At 47.9% G+C, this 20,456-nt stretch overlaps 1 protein-coding gene across 2 annotated transcripts in view; it reads left to right on the top strand.

The window, feature by feature from the left end:
* The window catches only part of SH3PXD2A (SH3 and PX domains 2A), a 246,719-nt gene that overhangs the window by 38,941 nt on the left and 187,322 nt on the right, over positions 1 to 20,456 (top strand). For both annotated transcript variants that reach the window (XM_082673397.1, XM_082673396.1), the window contains exon 2: positions 14,465 to 14,545. In XM_082673397.1, the coding sequence (XP_082529523.1) occupies positions 14,465 to 14,545 (81 nt within the window). The remainder of the gene's footprint in view (positions 1 to 14,464; positions 14,546 to 20,456) is intronic.

Raw genomic sequence — 20,456 nt, 5'->3', positions numbered from 1 at the left:
TCTCTACATCCTTGCCAACACTTACTATTATCTGTCTGTTTGATTATAGCCATCCTAGTGGATGTGAAATGGTACTTCATTATAGTTTTGATTTGCATTCCCCTGATGGCTAACTCTGTTGAGCATCTCTTCTTGTGCTTATTGGCCATTTGTATATCTTCTTTGGAGAAAAGCGTATTTGGATCCTTTGCCCATTTTTAAGTTGTGTTATTTGTCTTTTAGAGTTAAAAGAGTTCTTTATATATTCTAGATACAAGTCCCTTATCATATACATGGATTGCAAATATTTTCTCCCATTCTGTAGACTGTCTTTTCACTTTCTTGCTGGTGTCTTTTGAAGCACAAAAGTATTTAATCTTGATGAAGTCCAATTTATCTATTTCCTTTTTTTTTATTGCTGTAATTTTAGTGTCGTATCTTAGAAACCATTGACTAGTCCAAGGTCATAAAGATTTGCACCTATGTTTTCTTCTAAGGCTTTTATAGTTTTATCACTCACATTGAGGTGTTTGATCCATTTTGGGTTAATTTTTGTATATGATGTGAGGTAGGGCTCCTTTGCAATTTTGGGTGGAGTCACACTGAGATCCCACCCACCCCCCCAGCTGGTGAGTAGTACTTTGCTCTTTGCATTTAGATCTCAGCTCAAACATTTTCTCCGGAGAGAAGTCTTACCTGACCATCTGTCTGAACTAGCCACCTCCCCTGCAGTTAGTTTTGGTCACTGCACTCCATTTTATTGGACCATCAGAAACAATTATATGTGTGTCTGATGCTCCTTGAAGACAGACTGTCTGGCTCACTGCTGGTGTGTCCAGCACCTAGTGCAGAGCCTGACACTCAGCTGGTTCTCAGGATGATTTTTTGTGAGTGGAAGACTTTTTGGTAAAGGAGCTGTATTCCCAGTGTATTTTGCTAACTTTCTAAGTGTTTCTGGCCTCCTGCAGTTGGACGTTAGAGGGCTGAGTGGAAACGGGTTTCCCAGCAATATCACAGCAGACAGATGGTCACTCATCTCCTGCCCTGATGGTCCCATTACTTCACAGGACAGCCCCTTCCATCCTTGGGCAGCTCTGGTTGACAAGTGCTTCCTGACTTTGGGCAAGACCTACTTTTCCATCATTTACACTCACTGTCCGCCACCTTCCTTTGGGTACAACTGGAGCTGACCCTCCCATACTGATAGTCCTTTAAATATTTGAAACCAGCTGTTGTGTGTCTCTTAAATGCCTTCTCTGGGTTCAGCACCTCTAATTCTTTCCGCTCTTCCTCCTGGAGGTGAAAAGGGCTGGACTTTGACCCCTGAGTCACTGATATAGGCCCCATGGAGGTGGGGACAGCCACAGGCTGCCGAAGAAAGTGAAGGCACAGCCACAGCTCACAACAAGTGAACCCCCGTCTCCTTGTTTTCTTTTCCCCATTTGAGCTGGTGAATTCCAAAACTGGAGGCAGAATTTTGAGAAAAAGCACTGAATACAAATTCCCTAACTGGACCTCTTGAAGGCAGAGCTGACTCTTATTAGCACAAATTATACTATAATACTGCTTTCTACTTAAAGAGTAGTTTTTTCAGCTAGTCCAGTGGTCTTTTTGGTATTGGTCCACCTTGAGTGGTTCTCAACCTGTAACAACCTGTAGACTTACCTGGGAGCTCTGAAAACTACCAATGTCCACTCCAACTTCCTGGATTCTAATTTAAATGGTATACAGTAGGGTTGGCAGGCAGTATTTTTTTAATATATAAATTTATTTATCTATTTTTGGCTGCGTTGGGTCTTTGTTGCTGCGAGCAGGCTTTCTCTCTAGTTGCTGCGAGCAGGGGCTATTCTTTGTTGCCACGCACGGGCTCTGGGTGCACAGGCTTCAGTAGTTGTAGTACGCGGGCTCTAGAGTGCAGGCTCAGTATTTGCGGCACATGGGCTTAGTTGCTCCACGGCATGTGCGATCTTCCCGGACCAGGGCTTGAACCTCTGTCCCCTGCATTGGCAGGCAGATTCTTAACCACTGCGCCACCAGGGAAGTCCCAGCAGACAGTATTTTTAAAGCACTCCAGGTGATGGTATATGTAGACAGTGTTGCAGACCTTGGCTTCAAGAGCTCAACATTGAACTTGAAATCCCCTACCTACCCAAGAATGAAGACATATTGGATGTTGGCAGAATATCTAGGAGCTGGCGCTAGCCAAAGGACAGGCTAAAAGAACACAATTATTTTGTAAGATGGAAATCTTATTTAAAATTTTGAAAGCCAGGGCTTCCCTGGTGGCTCAGTGGTTAAGCCAATGCAGGGGACATGGGTTCAAGCCCTGGTCTGGGAAGATCCTACATGCCGTGGAGCAACTAAGCCTGTGCGCCACAACTACTGAGCCTGCGCTCTAGAGCCCGCAAGCTACAACTACTGAGCCCGTGTGCCACAACTACTGAAGCCCGCGCACCTAGAGCCCATGCTCTGCAGCAAGAGAAGCTGCCGCAATGAGAAGCTCGCGCACCACAACGAAGAGTAGCCCCCGCTCGCCGCAACTAGAGAAAGCCCGCGCACAGCAATGAAGACCCAACGCAGCCAAAAGTAAATAAATAAAATAGATACAACATTAAAGAAATAAAAAATGTTTAAAAAAATAAATTCTGAAAGCCAAACATAGTCCAAAGAAATAAAATAATTGAGAAATGTATGAAGTGAAACTTCGATTTCTCCTTAACCCAAGTAACCACGATTATCAGTTTGTTACATTTTTCCAGATATGTAAAATGTACATGTATGTGCTCATGCACAAACCCCCATACACACCTCCCCCGAAATCTAACTGTATTGTATACATACTGTTTTGTAATCTGTTTTATTCTTTTCTCGATATACTGTGAACATTTTCCCTTAATGACACAGAAAGAGCCCCCTTATCTTTAACAGGTGTAGAATCATAATTTATTTGACCATTTTTAAAATCGATAGACAGTCAACATTCCTCATTTTTTGCTGTTCCAAACAGCACTGCATGAACATCTTTATGTATATAAACACACACACACACACAGACACACACACACACACACAGACACACATCCACACACTTGGGTGGATAAATTCTTAGAGGTAAAATTGCTGAGTCAAAGGGAATGCTGGTTTGGGGCAGATATTACCAAAATGCTCTCCAAAAAGATTGTTCCAGTCTACCCCGTGCAACAAAATTCCTAGTGACAGCAATTCTCCTTGTGTCAAAAGTCGAGCTTTGCTGAGCACAGCAGAGAGGAAGGTGTGAGTGTGTCAGATGGCGGGGAGGAAAAGGTGGGGTCACTTCCCCTGCAGGCTGTGTGTGAAGGAGGCCGCTGGCCTCTGGCCTTGCCTGCCTGCTGTGTTTCCCAGGAAGAGGAAACCAAGCTGTGTGTGTTAACCTTTGCCTTGCTCCCCAGGGTGTGACGGGGGAACGGGGCATGGTCACAGGATGTGTGTGTCCAGGTCAGCAGGCCTGGGTCAGTCATTGATTTGGGAGTGTGTGGGGCTAGAATCCTTCTTTCCAACCCTTTCCTAGATCCTCTGGGCTGCGTCCAAGCCCCTTGGAAGCCCAGGAGCGTGATCCTTTCTGTGGTTTGGGAGAGGATACGTTTGTTTAAGGTTTCCAGGACTCTAGCTCCTGAATGTCAATATGCATGTAGAGTTTTTCTCAATTTGCACAGTTGGGAGAGCCTCCTTCCTCTGGCCTGGACACCCTGCCACCCTCTCTGGGCTCCTGGGCATTACCCAAGACATCCATGCCCACCAATTGCTGGGCCTCTCCATTAGAGCACCTGCTGAGTCAAGGTGGTCAGACACATTTTCTCTGATAAGCTGGCTTGGGAACAGAGGGAGGTGGCAGGGCTGGAGGGAGGGAGGTACAAAGGTTCAACCACATGCCCTCAGGTACTCTAGAGAGCGAGCAGTGGGGACCACACCCAGAGCCCTAGAAACCACAATGCCTTCCTTTCTTGACTCTGGGCTCATTGGTGTCTCCAGGAAATTCTAGGGAAGAGGCTAAAACTCCAAGAGCGCAGAAGACTGCGCTAGGCACTTTGAAGGGTGTGGCGGGGAAGAGAGGTGACGTTTATTGAGCAGCTACAGTGTCCCAGGCTCCGTGGTTGTGCTTTGCTTGTGTTCTCATTAATCTTCACAGTGAAGCAGGTGTTACCACCCCCATTTTATAGATGGCGAGTGGAGGCTCAGAGAGAGTAACAACTTTTCATGTAGTCAATCGGATTTTTTTTTTTTTTGCCACACCAAGAGGCATGCGGGATCTTAGTTCCCCCACCAGGGATTGAACCCATGCCCCCTGCAGTGGAAGGGTGGAGTCTTAACCACTGGACCGCCAAGGAAGTCCCTAGCCAATCAGATTGATTCTAAACTGTGCAAAATAGAGTGCTGGTCCCCATAGAGAGCTCCTTACCCCCTGCCTCAGGGTGGCCTCAGTACTGACTGATGGGTCACCTACACGTGGAGCAGCCATCTGACAGAGCAAATCCTTGTGACAGGGGCTCTGCCTGGCTCCAGGCAATCTGGTGTAGTTATCAGAGGACGAAGTGGTTGGGCTACGGCAGTCAACACTGCATTTGAACTTGAGCTCCATCACCTGCCACGGGACCTCAGGTAGATCAGTTATTTCTTGAGGTCTCTTCATTTGTCAACTGGAGACAATAACACTTTCCTCACAGAATCAATGTAAGGATTAAGTGAGATCATCTGGATAAAGTGCTTAGCAAGGCCCGGAATGCAATAAGTGATCAATAAACAGACGTGGCTATTATTTTTGTTCCTAATGAAACCACTAGTTCCTGCATTTAAGAAAAAGGTTTGTAGAAAACTGGCTCTTCCTGCTGTTTCTGTCCTAGTTCTGGTGACTAAGGGCAGAGCTTCGACATCTGAATCTTTTTTAAGGTCCACATAGGGTTTGTAAATCCTGGGAGCTCCTACTTTGCACACTCATTTCCTGTCCAGGAAACGAAAAAAAAAAGAAGAAAAAAAGCCTCCGACCCCGAGGGGCTTGCTGCAGCCCGTCCATCCTTTCAGCGGGGCGCTCCTGAGGATGGCCATTGTTTCCCAGCCCTGGGCAGCACAGTTATTTTTGCTCTTCAACTTTCCCAGGCCAGGCTTGTTATTAGTAGTGGGATGTGTGTGTGTGTGTGTGTGTGTGTGTGTGTGTGCGCGCGTGCGTGTGTGTGTGTGTGTGTGTGTGTGTGTGTGTGTTACCCTGCCCATCTGTGTCCCTGTTTCTCATATCCTGCTCCCCTCCTACTCCTATTCCTGGTGTCATGATCCAAGTCTCAGGACAAATGGAAAGAAGTCAGTTCACCACCCCCCCCTTCCTGAGTATCTAAATAGCAAAGGTTCACTGGGCGCTTCCCATGTGCCAGGCCCTGTGCTGGGCGCCCCCATGTGCTCCATCACATTTAACGGGAAGATCCCTTTATAAACCACACTTTGCAGCTAAGGAGACCCTGACTCAGAAAGGCTAAGACACATGCCCAAGCCCACACAGCAGAGAAATGTTGAAGCTAAAATTTAAATCCACCAAATGCTTTCAAAGCCGTCTTCCTCCTCCATGATGCCAATGCTGCCTGTGGTCCTTCCTGAGCCTCACTTTTTGGCATCCCATCACTCCATCTTATACTGTTTCCCTACTTGGTTTGTCAGTGTGAGTCTGGCTGCCACAGCTGAGCTGTAAGGGCCTGGAGGTCGGGGACTTTGCCTCATCTTTAGAGTGGCACAAAACCAGGCACCAAGCAAGCACTCACTCGACATTAGCTGGTTACTTCGTTCCTTCACTTACTTAGGGGACATTAAATGAGTGCGTCTTAGGTGTAAAGTGTCTTGCTGGGCGTTAGGATGCCATAATCTGCCTTCAGGGAGCTTGTGTTCTAATGGGGAGATGCAGGGTTAGATCACAAATCCTCACAACAGCCCCACAGTGAAGTAACCACGGTTATCCCCATCTTGCAGAGGAATAAATGGAGGCAACAGCAATATGGACACTTCCTCCAAACCCTCTTGCCTATGCATTGCCCTCAAAATTAGCTAAACAATCGAGGCCCATGATTCATGCAAACGATGGCAGGCCCTGAGTGTGATGAGTACTGACCAAACACTCTTGAAGGTGTTTGATACAGTTTAAGAGCCTGCTGAGTATCCCCTCCTCCAAATCCCCTTAAAAGCCCTTTTTCCAAATGCAAATCAAAACCACAATGAGGTATCACTTCACACCTGTCAGAATGGCTATTATCAAAAAGACAACAAATAAGTGTTGGCGAGGATGTGGAGAAACAGGAACACCTCATGCCTCGTTGGTGGGGAGGTAAATTGGTGCAGCCACTTTGGAAAGCAGTGTGGAGGTTCCTCAAAAAATTAAAAATAGAGCTACCATATGATCCAGCAATTCCACTTCTGGGTATTTATCTGAAGAAAACGAAAACAGTAATTAGAAAAGATACATGCACCCTTATGTTCATTGCAGCATTATTTACACTAGCCAAGATAGGGAAGCAACCTAAGTGCCTATCAACAGATGACTATCAACAGATGACTAGATAAAGAATATGTTTTAGGGCTTCCCTGGTGGCGCAGTGGTTGAGAGTCCACCTGCCGATGTAGGGGACACAGGTTCGTGCCCCGGTCCGGGAAGATCCCACGTGCCGCAGAGCGGCTGGGCCCATGAGCCATGGCCGCTGAGCCTGTGCGTCCAGAGCCTGTGCTCCGCAGCGGGAGAGGCCACGACAGTGAGAGGCCCGCGTACCGCAAAAAAAAAAAAAAAAAGAATATGTTTTGTATATAAATACACACACACACACATATATAAAATGGAATGTTACTCAGCCATAAAGAGAATGAAAAAATATATGATATATAATATAAATAAATATATAATGTAAATTAATGTAATATATATTGGGTTTCCGTATGATGTTATGGAAAAACACGAACGAACCCTTTGGCCAACCCAGTATTTACTCAGCCATAAAGAGGATGAAAATGAAATCTTACCATTTGTGACAACATGGATGGACCTAGTGGGTATTATGCTAAGTGAAATAAGATGGAGAAAGACAAATACTGTATGATTTCACTTATATGTGGAATCTAAAAAACAAAACAATGAACAAACAACAGAAACAGAGTCATAGATACAGAAAACAAACAGGTGGTTGCCAGAGGGGAAGGGATGGGGGGAGGAGAAAAATAGGTGAGAGAGATTAAGAAGTACAAACTTTCAGCTGCAAAATAAATGAATCACAGGTATGAAATTACAGCATAGTAAATATAGTCAATAATTGTGTAATACCTTTGTATGCTGACAGATGGTAACTAGACTTATTGTGGTGATAATTTTGAAATGTGTAGAAATATCGAATCACTGTATTGTGTACCAGGAAGTAAAGCAGTGTTGTAGGTCAATTATACTTCATAAACAAACGAACTCATAGAAAAAGAGATCAGATTTCTGGTTACCAGAGGAGGGTAGGTGGAGGGGGAATTGGATGAAAGGTACAAATTCCCAGTTCTATGATAAATAAGTACTAGTGATATAATGTGCAACATGATAAATATAATTAACACAGCTGTACGTTTTATATGAAGGTTGTTAAGAGTAAATCCTAAGAGTTCTCATCACAAGGAAAAACATTTTCTATTTCTTTGATATTATATCCATATTACATGATGGATGTTCACTACACTTACTGTGGCAGTCATTTCATGATGTATCTAAGTCAAATCATTAGGCCGTACACCTTAAATTTATACCGTGTTGTATGTCAGTTATATCTCAATGAACCTGGAAGGAAAAAAGCTCTTTTCCCAGATGAGAACCATTTGACGCAGGCCTGCAGTGACGGCATCTGTGTTTGGAGGGGATTGGTGGATCGTGGTTCTGGGAGGAGCCTCCTGCTGGCCACACACCCTGTCTCTGGCAGAGCCTTTCTGAGGTTTGCTTCTGCTGCATTTGCTGTGACTGCTCCATAAACATGAGGTCCAGAGCGAGCCTGAACAGTGTGCTCTGAGGTCTGAAAGGCTCCACCGCCTGGTCATTAACCCTGTAGTGGATCTGTGTGTGTGTGTGTGTGTGTGTGCTGGGGTGGAGGTTACCCCCCAAGTCCAGACTTCTAAGTGCTGCTTGTTCCCCAAATTTGCAATGTCACTACCCTTCCCACCCCAAGAACAATCACCCACCCCAGAGGAAATGTCAGAATTTTAAAGGACCACACCCCGAGGGTACTCAGAAACTTTATCCAGGTGGCCACAGGCCACTGAACTTAATTTTGCTGGCAGGGTTTTGGGTTGGCAAAGACCTTTGCACTGACCGGATGTATTTTATATTCTGCCCCTTGGCCACTGGGGATTTGCTTCTGGAGTGGGGGGCAGTCCCCAAGGGTTGCTGCTAGCGACTTCTTTGGTTCTTCAAACCCAATGGATTTTCACTCATGAGCCAGCCAGTCGTATTTCAGTGTGCCCAGCGGACTGGCAGGCCCAGGGCACCGCAGGGGGTCGGGGAACACAGCTGCTGCCCATGGGGAGACCTGGGAGGACATAGTGGCCCACGTGAAATAGACAGGGACACAGCACGTGTCCAGTGCTCGGTCATTCTGAGCCAACAATTAGAAAACAAAGGCAGATCTAATAACTGGCAAGTTGTGAAAAACAGACTGTGAGCACAAGAGATGGCCCCAGACCTGCTAGGCTGGTGGGCCCAGGTCAGATGATGAAATCTGGGGAGCTTTCAATTTGGGTGCGGCCAAGTGTTGTCAAGATGGGCCTTTGATACCGGGGCCCCTGCTGCTTATTGGGGGGGGGGCAGTGGGCCCCGGCAGGGAGGAGAAGGGGCATCAGCCCAGCATTTGGTGGAGCTACTTGCTCCGGGAGCAGCAGCCCTGGGGTCCTCTGCCCTGCTGGGTGGTCTGCATCTTGAGGATCAGCCCAGCCTAATTTGGGACTCCCCTGCCCGTGATAGGACTTAGTACATGGGGCCCTTTGAATAGAAGGTTAGAGCCTATTGGTACCTTAGGGCTGCCATCATCTTCTTGGGGAAGAACGTGATGAACTTCTCCAGTAGGAAGCCAGAGAAGCGATCATGTCCCTAAATGTAAACTCCCCTTTACCAGCTGTTGGAATACGTTCATTCAGACTTCTGAACAGTCCATCTCAAACATTAAGCATCCCTCCATCTAGAAGATTTGGGAACGTTGAGGAGCTGGGTCCTGAGAAGATACCGTAACCTCAAGGGCCCTGGAAAGCACTGACAACCTGCCCAGGGGACAAGGTGCTGTGTCCTGGCCAGAACCATTCTGTATGCATTAGAAGGAGGTGCTCCTTTATCTGTGTGCCTGCAGCCTGGAGCCAGGGTGCACAGTTTGGGATGCAGAGGATAGGCTAGATTTCGACCCCTACTTGTCCCGGGCAGTCTTTGGACAGTGAGCAACTTACACAACTCTATGCGATGGCCCTAGTCCTAGCCAACTGGTCCCACCCTGTGTTGCTGGGAGCCGGTGAAGGAAGATTGTCACTGAGTTTCCATTTGGCCTGGGGCCAGGGGCAGCTGGCAGGGGTCCAGGGGAAAAAGGCCTCCTTAGTAAACTGAGCCACAGTGCCACAAAGATAGAGGATTTCCCCCACGGTCCCTAACTCCTTGTCTCTAACTGTACTTTTCATCAGTACAGGGAGCAATGGGTACTTACTGGCACTTTCTAACTAAACAGGGGCAGGTCCCAGGCCTTCTAGGAATGATTAGGCCGTAACTTTGGGTCATTAATTGGCCACAGCCCAGGTCTGATCATGGACCTCCCTCCATGGAAACTGGGCTGGGCTTCATTCTCAGTGCTCTGGCGCTGAGCTGCGGGTCTGATCTGCATCAAGGCCACTTCCTTGTTGAAAGGAGCAGGACTTGGAAGTCTCAGAAGCCTCAGACATTTCTGGGCCTAATGAGCTGAGCAGATGGGAGGCAGCCCAAGATGGCCTTGGAACGGGTGGGCTGGCGGGACCGAGGCGTCGTGGAGCTTCTGTACTTGTGTCTGTGGTGGAGACCCTCCTCGGAAGAGGGTGAGCCTGGCAGGTGAACTTGAGACTCTGGGGCTTCCTCTCTGGGGGAGGCTGGATGCAATTTCTAGATGCTTGCCATCTGCCTGAAGTGGCCAGAGATGGGGTAATAGAATCCATGAGTTTTTAAAATCCAGAAGGAAGGGAAACTCCACCCGGGAAACGTAACTCCAAGTACAGTGTGTGGAGGCAGGTGTTTAATTGCAAACCTTGCTTGGAACCAGCTGCTGGGTAACGTTATCTTGGTCACTCCTGCAGCCAGAGGAGAGTTTATCTGGGGCCCTGACGTAGCCCGGTAAACAGAGCTGGCTTTCTCCAGTGACCTCTGCCCTGTCCCCCTTGCCCTCCACCTGCTCTTTCTCTGCGTTTTATTGCTAGGGGCTCCAGCACAGCCAGCTCAGGGAGGCTTGGGAAACTCTGATTTGGGGATGGGGGAATGTGAGTCGGGCTGGAATTTTGTGTATCATTTGCTCATCTGGAGTGATCATCTAGGATGGTCAAGGTTTGGAAGAAAGCAGACAGGCGTACAGCCCAGATGAGGGAAAGGGGCCTGGAGGTTGCCCACAGATCCTCCGGACTTACCTCCGGGGAAGTCTCTGACCGGTTCCTCAACTGAGGCTTTACACTGTTTTTCCAGGAAGGTAGGCTGGCGGTGGCGCTGGGAGGCTCTGGCAAATCACAGAGGTTTGGGAGAACCAGGGGGTGGAGGCTCATTTCCCCACCCCCCAACCCCTACATGTAAGTCACCAGAGGCCTGTCTTCCTTGTGGGTTGAGGTCAAGTGTTAGATAGTGACAATGCCCTGTGACTCTTCAACTGTTTTCAGTAGTCAAGGAAGAAGGACTTTTCTAGGGCAGGTGTACGCTGGTCATGTGCTGATTAGTCCTAGACTAGGAATTAGGAGGTCTGGGTTCCTGTCCCAGCTCCACCACTAACGGGGTGAGCACACCTGCAATGAAACCAACGTAGTGGATCAGGCCCCATAGCCCTGAAGGCTGTGCCCATAGAATAGAGGAAGAGCCTGAGGGTCTGAGAGGCTGGGCTGAGGTCTCACAGCCGATGATAAGGAAGGTCCTAAGAGTGAAACCCGGGAGTGGCTGACTCCAGGCTCTGTGCCTTTTCCTTGGCAAATTTCCATCCTCGGTCCTAGGTTCCTCCTCTGCAAAAGGAGAGGCCTCCCAGCTGCCAGAGGCAGTGAGCCTGTGATTAATTCTCCCTGGGAGGTGAAGGGAAGCCCCTAATTACTAGGGAGGATGGAGCATGGGTCATGTTAAGCCCCAGTTAAGCCCTTCCTCTGGGTCCCACTTGGTTGGCCAGGGAGAAAGACTACTGTCTAATGGCCTGCGAGCGAGTGCAGGCTCTCTCCCGAGAGGGCCTGGTCACTTGGGGCCTCCTTACAGTGCATCTGCCTGGGCGGAGGTCAGGAAGGCAGCACCTGTCGTGCACAGCATCTGTGGGAAGGGGAGATGCAGGTGGGAGGGGAGATGTAGCTGGCAGGATTTGGGAGTCAAGGAGCTGGGGGTCAGCAGGGGGGATGGGGTGGGCTATAACCCCTGTGAGAAACCCCAGAGCATCCTGCCACAGTCGGTGAAGCCAGTTGTGTATGAGAGTTTCCTCTGTGTCTGTCTGGTTTTGTAGCATTCTTAACCGCTGACCTCTGTCTGGGCCAAGTTCTATCTCTTCTTGGTCTCAGGCTCTCAGAATTAGCCTTCCTCCCCCATGTTCCTCAAGGGTTGTACAGACTTTTCTGATTACCTAAAACTTTATTTTAAAAAATGCCATTCAGTCCTCATCAAGTAGTTTGATTAAATATCCCCACTCCTGAATTTACATATAGGGAGACAGTCCAGTGTGGTTAAGAGCATAGGGATTAGACTCAGTTGGACCTAGGTTCAATCCTTTGCTCTGTATTTTCCTAGCTGTGTGACCTTGGGCAAGTTATTTGGCTTCTCTGAACCTCATCTTCCTCTTGTGCAAAATGGGGATCACAATGGTAGCTACCTCTTGGGCTGAAGATTAAACGAGCTAATGCATATGAGTGCTTTACACTGCTGGCACATAGTAACCATTACCTAAATGGTTTCTACAATTTATTGTGTGAGTTATATGTTTGTATATGTATAAAGCAAAGCATATCCCTATATATTTATTTATGTCAGTTTATTTTGGGCTTGTGAGGGTAGGGATGGCTTTTTCATTTTATGGTCTTTCTTAATTGGGATCACATAAAACATGTCATATCATAAATACCCCATTTCAGGGTGGCAACACTCAGCTGTATTTGCTTTGCTCTATGGCGCTCTCCTTGGGTGTGTTTCAGAACAAACACTCCACACGGCACGAGGCTGACTCTGTGACTTAGAGATCGGAGGGGAGAAGGGACTAGATTCAGAGCTCATTTCTTTGGCTGTTAACTGAGCAGCCAAACATAAAGCCTCATACTCCTGTGTGCAGAACCCTTGCTATGAAGTAAATGTTCGTGCCTTCCCCCTCCCCTCCCCTCAAGTCCACATGTTGAAGCCTAGATCCCCAGTATGATGGTGTCTGAGGTGGGGCCTTTGGGAAGTAATTAGGTTCAGGTGAGGTCACAAGGATGGAGCCCCAATGATGGGATTAGTGCCCTTATAAGAAGAGGAAGGGACTAGAGCTCACTCTGTCTTCAGCATGTGAAGACACAACAGAAGTCAGCCATCTGCAAGCCAGGAGGAAGGTTCTACCAGGAACCTTGATCTGGGACTTCCAGCTTCCATGACTGTGGGAAATAAATGTTGTTGTCTAAGTCACTCATCTATGGAATTATGTTTTAGCAGCCCGAGCAGACCAAGAGAGCCCTGCTCCAGGCATGTGGTGAAGTCAACCAATCTGATGCCAAGGTTTCCAAATGCTCCTTCTCTTTGCTAATGTTCCCTCCTTCTCACAGTGGCTGTGACCCTGACCTCTCTGGCCACTTTGTTCTTCTCTCTGATGGAGTCCCCTCAGACCTCCTGAATCAGAATCGCTAGGCAGAATCCTGGGAATATGGGTTTTTAGGGAGGTCTGCAGGTGATTCTGGTGGATGGGGCATCCTGGCAGGGGAACCAGTGCTGTGACCTACAGCAGCTCATTCTCCTCTGAGGGAGGAAGCAGGTGGAGGTCTCGCCCACGTCTTAACCCTGGGTCTCCCTCCCTTAACGCTGTGCTTGGAGACATCACAACAGGCACTGTGGGGAAGTTCAGCGGAGTAGCCCTGAGGTTGTGTGAGGGGACCCTCCCTCTAACTGAAGCCTCTCCCAGGAAGGCGTGTCTTTGGTGTGAGTTCAGATAAGAGGGACAGAAATGGTGGGAAAAATAGGACAGATTGTGTGGGCCTGTGACTTTCTCTCCTTCTCCAGTTTGGAGTCCCACCCACCTCCTGGGCTAGGTGAGCCTTCCAGAGTGGCCTGAGGCAGTAGTCCAGAGCCTGATTGAGCACTGGGAACTGGGGTGACATTGGGAATGGGGTCCTGAAATGCCTTCATTTCAGAAAAGTTTACAAATCTTCCATGTGCTAATTTCTCTCCTGTAAATCTACCTCTCATCCAGAGGGTCAGTTTGGTTGTTCAATGGAGCAGAATGGTTTCTGAGCACCCATTCAGTGCCAGACGCAGAGCTAAGACTTAGGGATACTGGGATGAACCACACATCTCTGAAATGCTTACAGTCTCCTGAAGTGGGTTCAGAGTGTGTTCTGAGGATCAACTGTGGCAGAATGACCTGGAATGGGTTTTTTAAAACAGAGATGCCCAATTTCAACAAATGTACCACTCTGGTGAGGGATGTTAGTAATGGGAGAGGCTGTGCATGTGTGGGGGTGGGGATATATAGGAAACCTCTGTACCTTCTGCTCAGTTTTTCTATGAAAATAAAACTGCTCTATAAAAATTGTTAAAAAGAATAAAATGTAGATGCCTGATCCTCTAAAACCCAGGTCTACTTATGCAGAATTTCAGAGGGTGGGGTCCTGACATCTGCAATTTTGGAAGGCCCTTTGCAGAATCTCATTCACCGTAAAGTTTGAGAACCAGTGGAAATAAGCTACTTAAAATTTTAAACAACTCCAAATTTATGTTCATTGTATAAAATACACATAAACAAGAAGAAGAAAATTAAAACCACTTGTAACCCTACCCTCCTAAGATAATCATCCTTAGCATTTTATTGAATATCCTTCTAGGGGTGTGTGTGTGTGTGTGTGTGTGTATGTGTGTGTGTGTGTGTGTGTATTTAGACACATGTGTAGCATCCATGTGTACCTGACACTGTGCTAAAGCCCTGGGGACAAAGATGAGAAAAAGGATGGTCCTGGCCTGGAACACCCACGGTCATGTTAAACGATGCCTAGCACAGCTTGAGGCCCTGCGTTAGTCACCCACTCACCTGCTCTTACCTTTTCCCCACAGGTATACATCATTAACGTGACCTGGTCCGACTCCACGTCCCAGACCATCTACCGGAGGTACAGCAAGTTCTTTGACCTGCAGGTGAGTGGGTCTGAGCTCAGATGGTGCCTGGTTCCACACGAAGTGGCCTGAGTGTCTGGTGGGTTGGCCTCTCTCACGTCCTCAGTCATCCAGAGAATCCCCTTCCCAAGCTCTCAGGGTCAGAGTCTAGGCAGAGCAGAGGGACAGAAGAGGGAACCTCGGCGCTCAAGCTGGGTTGGGCTCAGTCCTGGATGATGCAGGCAGATACCTGGGGCTTCGCTGGCTTCCTCAGATGGTCTTAACAGTCATGCTTTGTCACCCTCCTTCGTCTGGAGGGTGGTAAACCAGGGTGGAAAGGCGGGAGGTTGGCCATGGGTGCTGTGTACTTGAGCAGACATGTGTCTGTAAACATCCAGGGTGAGACACAAGCCACCATATCATTGCAGGCAAAGAAAAGCAAACACACAGAAAAGACTGAAACAGAAAATAAGCTGTTTCTTGAACTACAGACACAAATGCGGCATACCACTGTGTCTGTGTAACCAAATAAGGCTCTTATCTCCCTGTTTGTACAAGTGTATGATATGTGTGTCTCTCTAACATACCCAGGCATGTCACACAGGGGGATGGTAGCATGGATCCACAATTCCATTGCAGACACCTCCCTTGAGGCCAGCTAATTTGATTAGGCCTCTTTAGGTTACAAGTAATAGTTTTACACTCATACTGGCTTAGACAAAAAGGAGACTTGGTTGGAAGGATATACCAGGGAAGCTTATGCAGTCAACCAGATGGTGGAAAGGGGAGAGAGGCAGTGGCTTCAGGAACACCTGAAACCAAGGCTGCTCTCCCTCTGTCTTGTCTTGGCTTCTCTCTGGGTACTGTCATCAGTAGTTCAGCTGTCAGTAGCTCCCAAATTTCATATCTTATGGTTCCCAACAGCAGAGAGACTGACTGTCTCCCAGTTCCAAACTGAAAAATCCCAGGCAAGACTCTGATTGGCCTGACTTGGGTCAGGTGCCCTCTCTGCACTAATCACTATGGTCTAGGGTAGACTGACATGAACACAGACATGGCCACTAGGGGACCCACCCCTGTTTATCAGAGGCAGGCACCAGACAAGGCAGAATCATTGAGAGTTGGGCAGCAACCCTTCCTATACCAGGAAGGGAAAGCTGAGAGGTTCTAGATTCTTCCTTAGGGCTATGAGCCTGGTTTAGGCCTATAAAAACACAAAGAAGAGACATCCACTGCTGGCCCTCACAACCAAGGTCCACTCCTTCCTTTGCAGGCCTCTGGTGGTGAGTCATCTTGGAGAGGCCAGGCTTGCATGTTTGCCTCCAAGTACCTGACTTTATCCCACTGTCATTATGGCTCTGTCTATGAGATGAGCCAAAGGTGAGCCAGCTCCTTGCATTACAAATCCTCTCTTAATCGCTAACAGTATGGGGTTGAAAGCCACACCTTAAGCTCCTGCCTTCTTCCTCTTCCCTCATCAACTCCTGTCCAGTCTCCTCGTGTCCTTCCGGCATAAACTGTTGGGATTTGCTGATACCCCATCAATGGGTGTAGTGTGCTGGACAGGAAATGATCACTTAGTTGGGGAGAGGGAACCCTGAAAGGACTCATTGATGAGCCAGAGGGAAACTCTCAAATCAGAACTTTTCTCCCCCCTCTTTCCTGTTCTATTCCCCTACCCCCTCCCTAGTTACAGAATCTCACAGGAAAGGAATGCTGCTCCCCCCACTTCTCCCTTGCCTGGAGGGCTCATTTCCTGTGTGTTGAGAGGGGACACACGGCATGAGGCAGCTTGTACGATGCGCTGGCCCTAGTCATGAGCATGGCCAGGCCTGTCCATGTGGGTCATTGTTACCCTGTAGATGCAGTTTGGAAAGGGGTTGGGATGGTTCTTTGGAATTTAACCTTTCAACCAAGCATTTTGGGAACCCATTTTTCAGAACTTGACATGATGACTTGTAATGGCCTTCATTTTAGAAAGCCTTTCTTATTTATCAGGATCTCTGATTTTAATATGGCGTTCCTATAGGGGAAGAATAAATGGCATTGCTAATTCCGTCTCTGGTCACTGGTGGCTCTCAGAACTCAGCTTGGAGCTTAGGCACTGGGGACACATTGCCTGGGACCAGTTACTGGCTCTGTCACTCTGTAACTCCAGAGAGGTTCCTTCCTTAGCTTCTCCATCTTCTCATCTGTAGAATGAAGGTTCACATGGTACCCACCCAGTAGGGTTGTTGTGAGGAGGAAATGAGCAAATCCATGTTTTCCCCGGCACATGGTTGTCTAGTGAGTTACTTGGTGTTAACAGGTGACAAGGATGATGGGCTGCCTGGCTGAAGGGTCTGGGCACTTAGTACCTCCTGTCATGGTGTTGCTTTCTCGTTTTCATCCCTTGGCTTCACTCTGCTGAGTTGCCACTCAGTGCCAGGGCTGTGTCAGAGCGTACACAGTCCCACAGGCTGTCTCTGGAGCTTGCCACTGGGACAGGACGGAGTGAGTTGGGAGGAGGGGTGTGAGCCGTAGAGCGCTATTCTCAGAATCCTTTTGCTCCTCCCCTTTTGGGCTGAGGCCCACCCTGGAACCCTGGAAGTACTGCGCCGACTAAGCCAGCCCAGGGAAAGCTGCCTAACTGGCTTTACTAACTCATGGTTCTGGGCTTTCTGGGGACTGTATACTTTTCTTTAGTATAAGTATATCCCATATATTGCAGGAGATATACTAAAAAGTTATTCATTGGGACTTCCTTGGCGGTCCAGTGGTTAAGAATCTGCGCTTCCACTGCAGGGAGCACAGGTTTGATCCCTGGTCAGGGGAACTAAGATCCCGTATGCCATATGGTGCAGCCAAAAAAAGTTTTTTTGAAGCTATTCATTGTTTATTTGAAATTCCTGTTTTATCCTTTGTCCTGTATTTTTCACTTGCTAAATCTGGCAGCCTTAGCCTGGCTGTGCATGGCAAGGGTGGAAGTATAAAGATGAGGAAACTAGGCTGGCTCGTGGTAAGAGTGGATTGGCCTTTGCCAAGGCCTCCACCACATTTGCACTTTTGCAGGGCAGAAGTGGCACAGGCGGAGGGACACTCATTTGAGAAGGACAAGGTCCCTTCCTTCTAGGAGTCTGTATCTAGTGGGGAAATAGACTTTTAAGCAATTTAGTCCACTGTAGATGAAATAAATACTAGATTGAGGTACAAGTAACATGGCAGGGGATGAAGAGGAAGGAAAGAGCATCCTTCTTGGGAGGGGGCAACTAAGAAGATGCCCATATATTTTTTTAATTAATTAATTTATTTATTTTTGGCTGCACTGGATCTTTGTTGCTGCGCACAGACTTTCTCTAGTTATGGCGAACGGGGGCTCCTCTTCGTTGCGGTGCGCGGGCTTCTCATTGCGGTGGCTTCTCTTGTCGCGGAGCACGGGCTCTAGGCACACGGGCTCAGTAGTTGTGGCACGCGGGCTCTAGAGCGCAGGCTCAGTAGTTGTGAGGCACGGGCTTAGTTGCTCCGCGGCATGTGGGATCTTCCTGGACCAGGGCTCCAACCTGTGTCCCCTGCCTTGGCAGGTGTATTCTTAACCACTGCACCACCAGGGGAGCCCTGCCCATATGGTTTTGATTGGTGACAGTGGCCTAGAGTGATATAGCCACCACCCCCACTCCAGTTTGAGGGGATTTGGTTGCTTTTTGAGATTTATAGTTATCGAGGTAAAGTATGTCCCTAACTTATTTCTTAGTTTGTTCGTTCATTTGTGCGTACTTGTCTGCCTCCTCTCCATCTGTCCATCTGCCCATCTATCCATCCATCCATCTATCCATCTATCCCAACCTATTCAGTCTTAAGTGCCTGCCTTCTGTGTCCCAGGAAGGATGCCAGGCTCTGGGTGGGGATTTATTGGTGAGCAAAAGCAGATCTGGTTACTGCTTTTATGGGCCTTACAGCTTAATGAGGAAAGACAGATTTTAGTTTAAAAATGTATATACATATTATTTTATATGATTCCAAATGCTACAGAGAGAAGCACCATAGACATATTTTAGGGAAACCTTATACTCTGGTATCAGAGCAGACTTCCCTGAAGAAGTAAGTTTATCTGACAGACCAATGAGTTATTTTCTTTTATTTTGGGGGCTCAGGGTTTCTTTTATGCATCTTTCCAGACAAGCAAGAATGTACATATACAATTCTAATAACCCGCTTGGTCATCCACGCCCCCCTGAAATCCTTCCAAGGGCACTAGGATAAGACCCTCTACTCTGCCCAAAACCTTCTTCTCTTCCCATGTTTCTTTCTTGAGCCTTCAGCCCCAGTGGTTCTGCCACCTTCTCACTCAAGGGCCTGTGAACCCAGCCCCTCTTCCCACCCACTGGGAAGCACCAGGTATGGAACCTTTAGACTTGTGCTGTCCAATGCAGTAAGCCACCAGCCACATGCGGCTAGTTAGGTGTAAATTTAAGTTAATTTAAAAACTTAAAGATCAAATTTTAAAAATTCAATTAAGTTCATTTAATTTTTTTTAAATGAAATGAAATTTAGTTTCTTCATCACTTGCTGCATTGCAGGTGCCCAAGAGCCGCAGTGGCTAATGGCTACATACCGAGCAGATACAGAACATTTCTACCATCACAGGAAGTTCTGTTGGACTGTGCTGCCTCTGACCATTGGGGACACACAGCAGGCTCGATCTGGCTTTACGCCCACCCCAGTGTGCTCTGCCACCTCCCAGGCCCTCCCCAGTTGTCCTCTAACATCTTCCAGGGCCCCTGCGGCAGGAGGGGGACTGTATTCCACCGTGATTTGCCCCATCCATAGAGCAATTCAAATTCAACAGCTCTTCCAAACACCTCTTCTGGAAACCAGGTCAGTTACTAGAAAGGGCTCCTAAGGGCATTTCAGATGTCAAGCTGGGAACAGGGAAAGGAGAGGCTCTAGGTCTCCAAGTGGAAATTGGTTTCTTCTAAAAATAATCCACCACTCAGCCCTATCTGACCACGAAAGGGACCTGTCCCAGAGGGAGCTGGCAGGGACAAGGCCTGATATTGAGGCCTGTTTAGTTATAAAGAGTTTGGATTACTTGGAGGTGGAGTTAAGGGGAGAGGGAGCAGGGAAAAGGACCGCAGATGCTCTTAAGCTGCCTTCTCTTTGGTGCTGGACCACGTTTCCAGCCTCTGTAAATTTCCTTGCACAGCTCCTTCACTGTTAAGTGTCTCCCCCAAGACCTCGCCCCACCAAGGAAGGACCGGAAGGCTCTCTGAAGCTCCGGCTCCATCAAAGGTTGTTTCACAATCTGACCTACAAGGCGCTGGGATGCAGTAATTGCTCTGCAAACGTTGGCTCCATAGTGCTGCTGGCCCTTTAGTCTGAACTCTGGCCAGTGAGTGCACAGGGTCAATATTTGATCAGAGCTGGGAGAGGCCCTTTAGCCTCCCCCATGCTGCTTGGGAGATAGAGTTAAGAAGGCTGTTCAGGTTTGCTCATTTGTTCTAAAGGGCTTAACCTATTATGAAGAGCTTTTATCTCTCTTCCTTATTCATCTCTCCAGCGTCTCCACCCACTTACCCACCCAGGGTCACACTCACTTTTCAGCTCTCAAATAGCCAGGTTTATGATGGGTGAACAAAACTATAATCTGCAAATTGTTACTAACCAACCTTAGGAGGGATGTGTATGTGTGTGTGGGCGTGTTCTGATGTAATATAGGGAGAGTTACAGGATCACAGCATTTTTATAATTAGAAGAGCTCTACCCCCCAGTCCCTCATTGCAGGTAAACATCTGTGTTCATTTTTCTATTCCTTAAATTTATGTGAGCTTTAGTTTGGTTTGATGTCCAGAGCAGGCCTCAGCTCAGGTCAAACTGGGGTGATCCTGGTGTGTGCAGGGATCAACCTGAGAGTAGAAGAGGGGTCTGGGGGAGGTGTCTTCCCTGCAGGCTCTGTCTTTTAATCATCAAGGCAAGC

Source organism: Grampus griseus, assembly GCF_964374135.1.
Source record: "Grampus griseus genome assembly, chromosome: 16".
In the NCBI taxonomy this organism is placed as follows: domain Eukaryota; kingdom Metazoa; phylum Chordata; class Mammalia; order Artiodactyla; family Delphinidae; genus Grampus; species Grampus griseus.
Note: the sequence above shows the minus strand (reverse complement) of the source record. Positions and strands in the feature narration are given on the sequence as shown.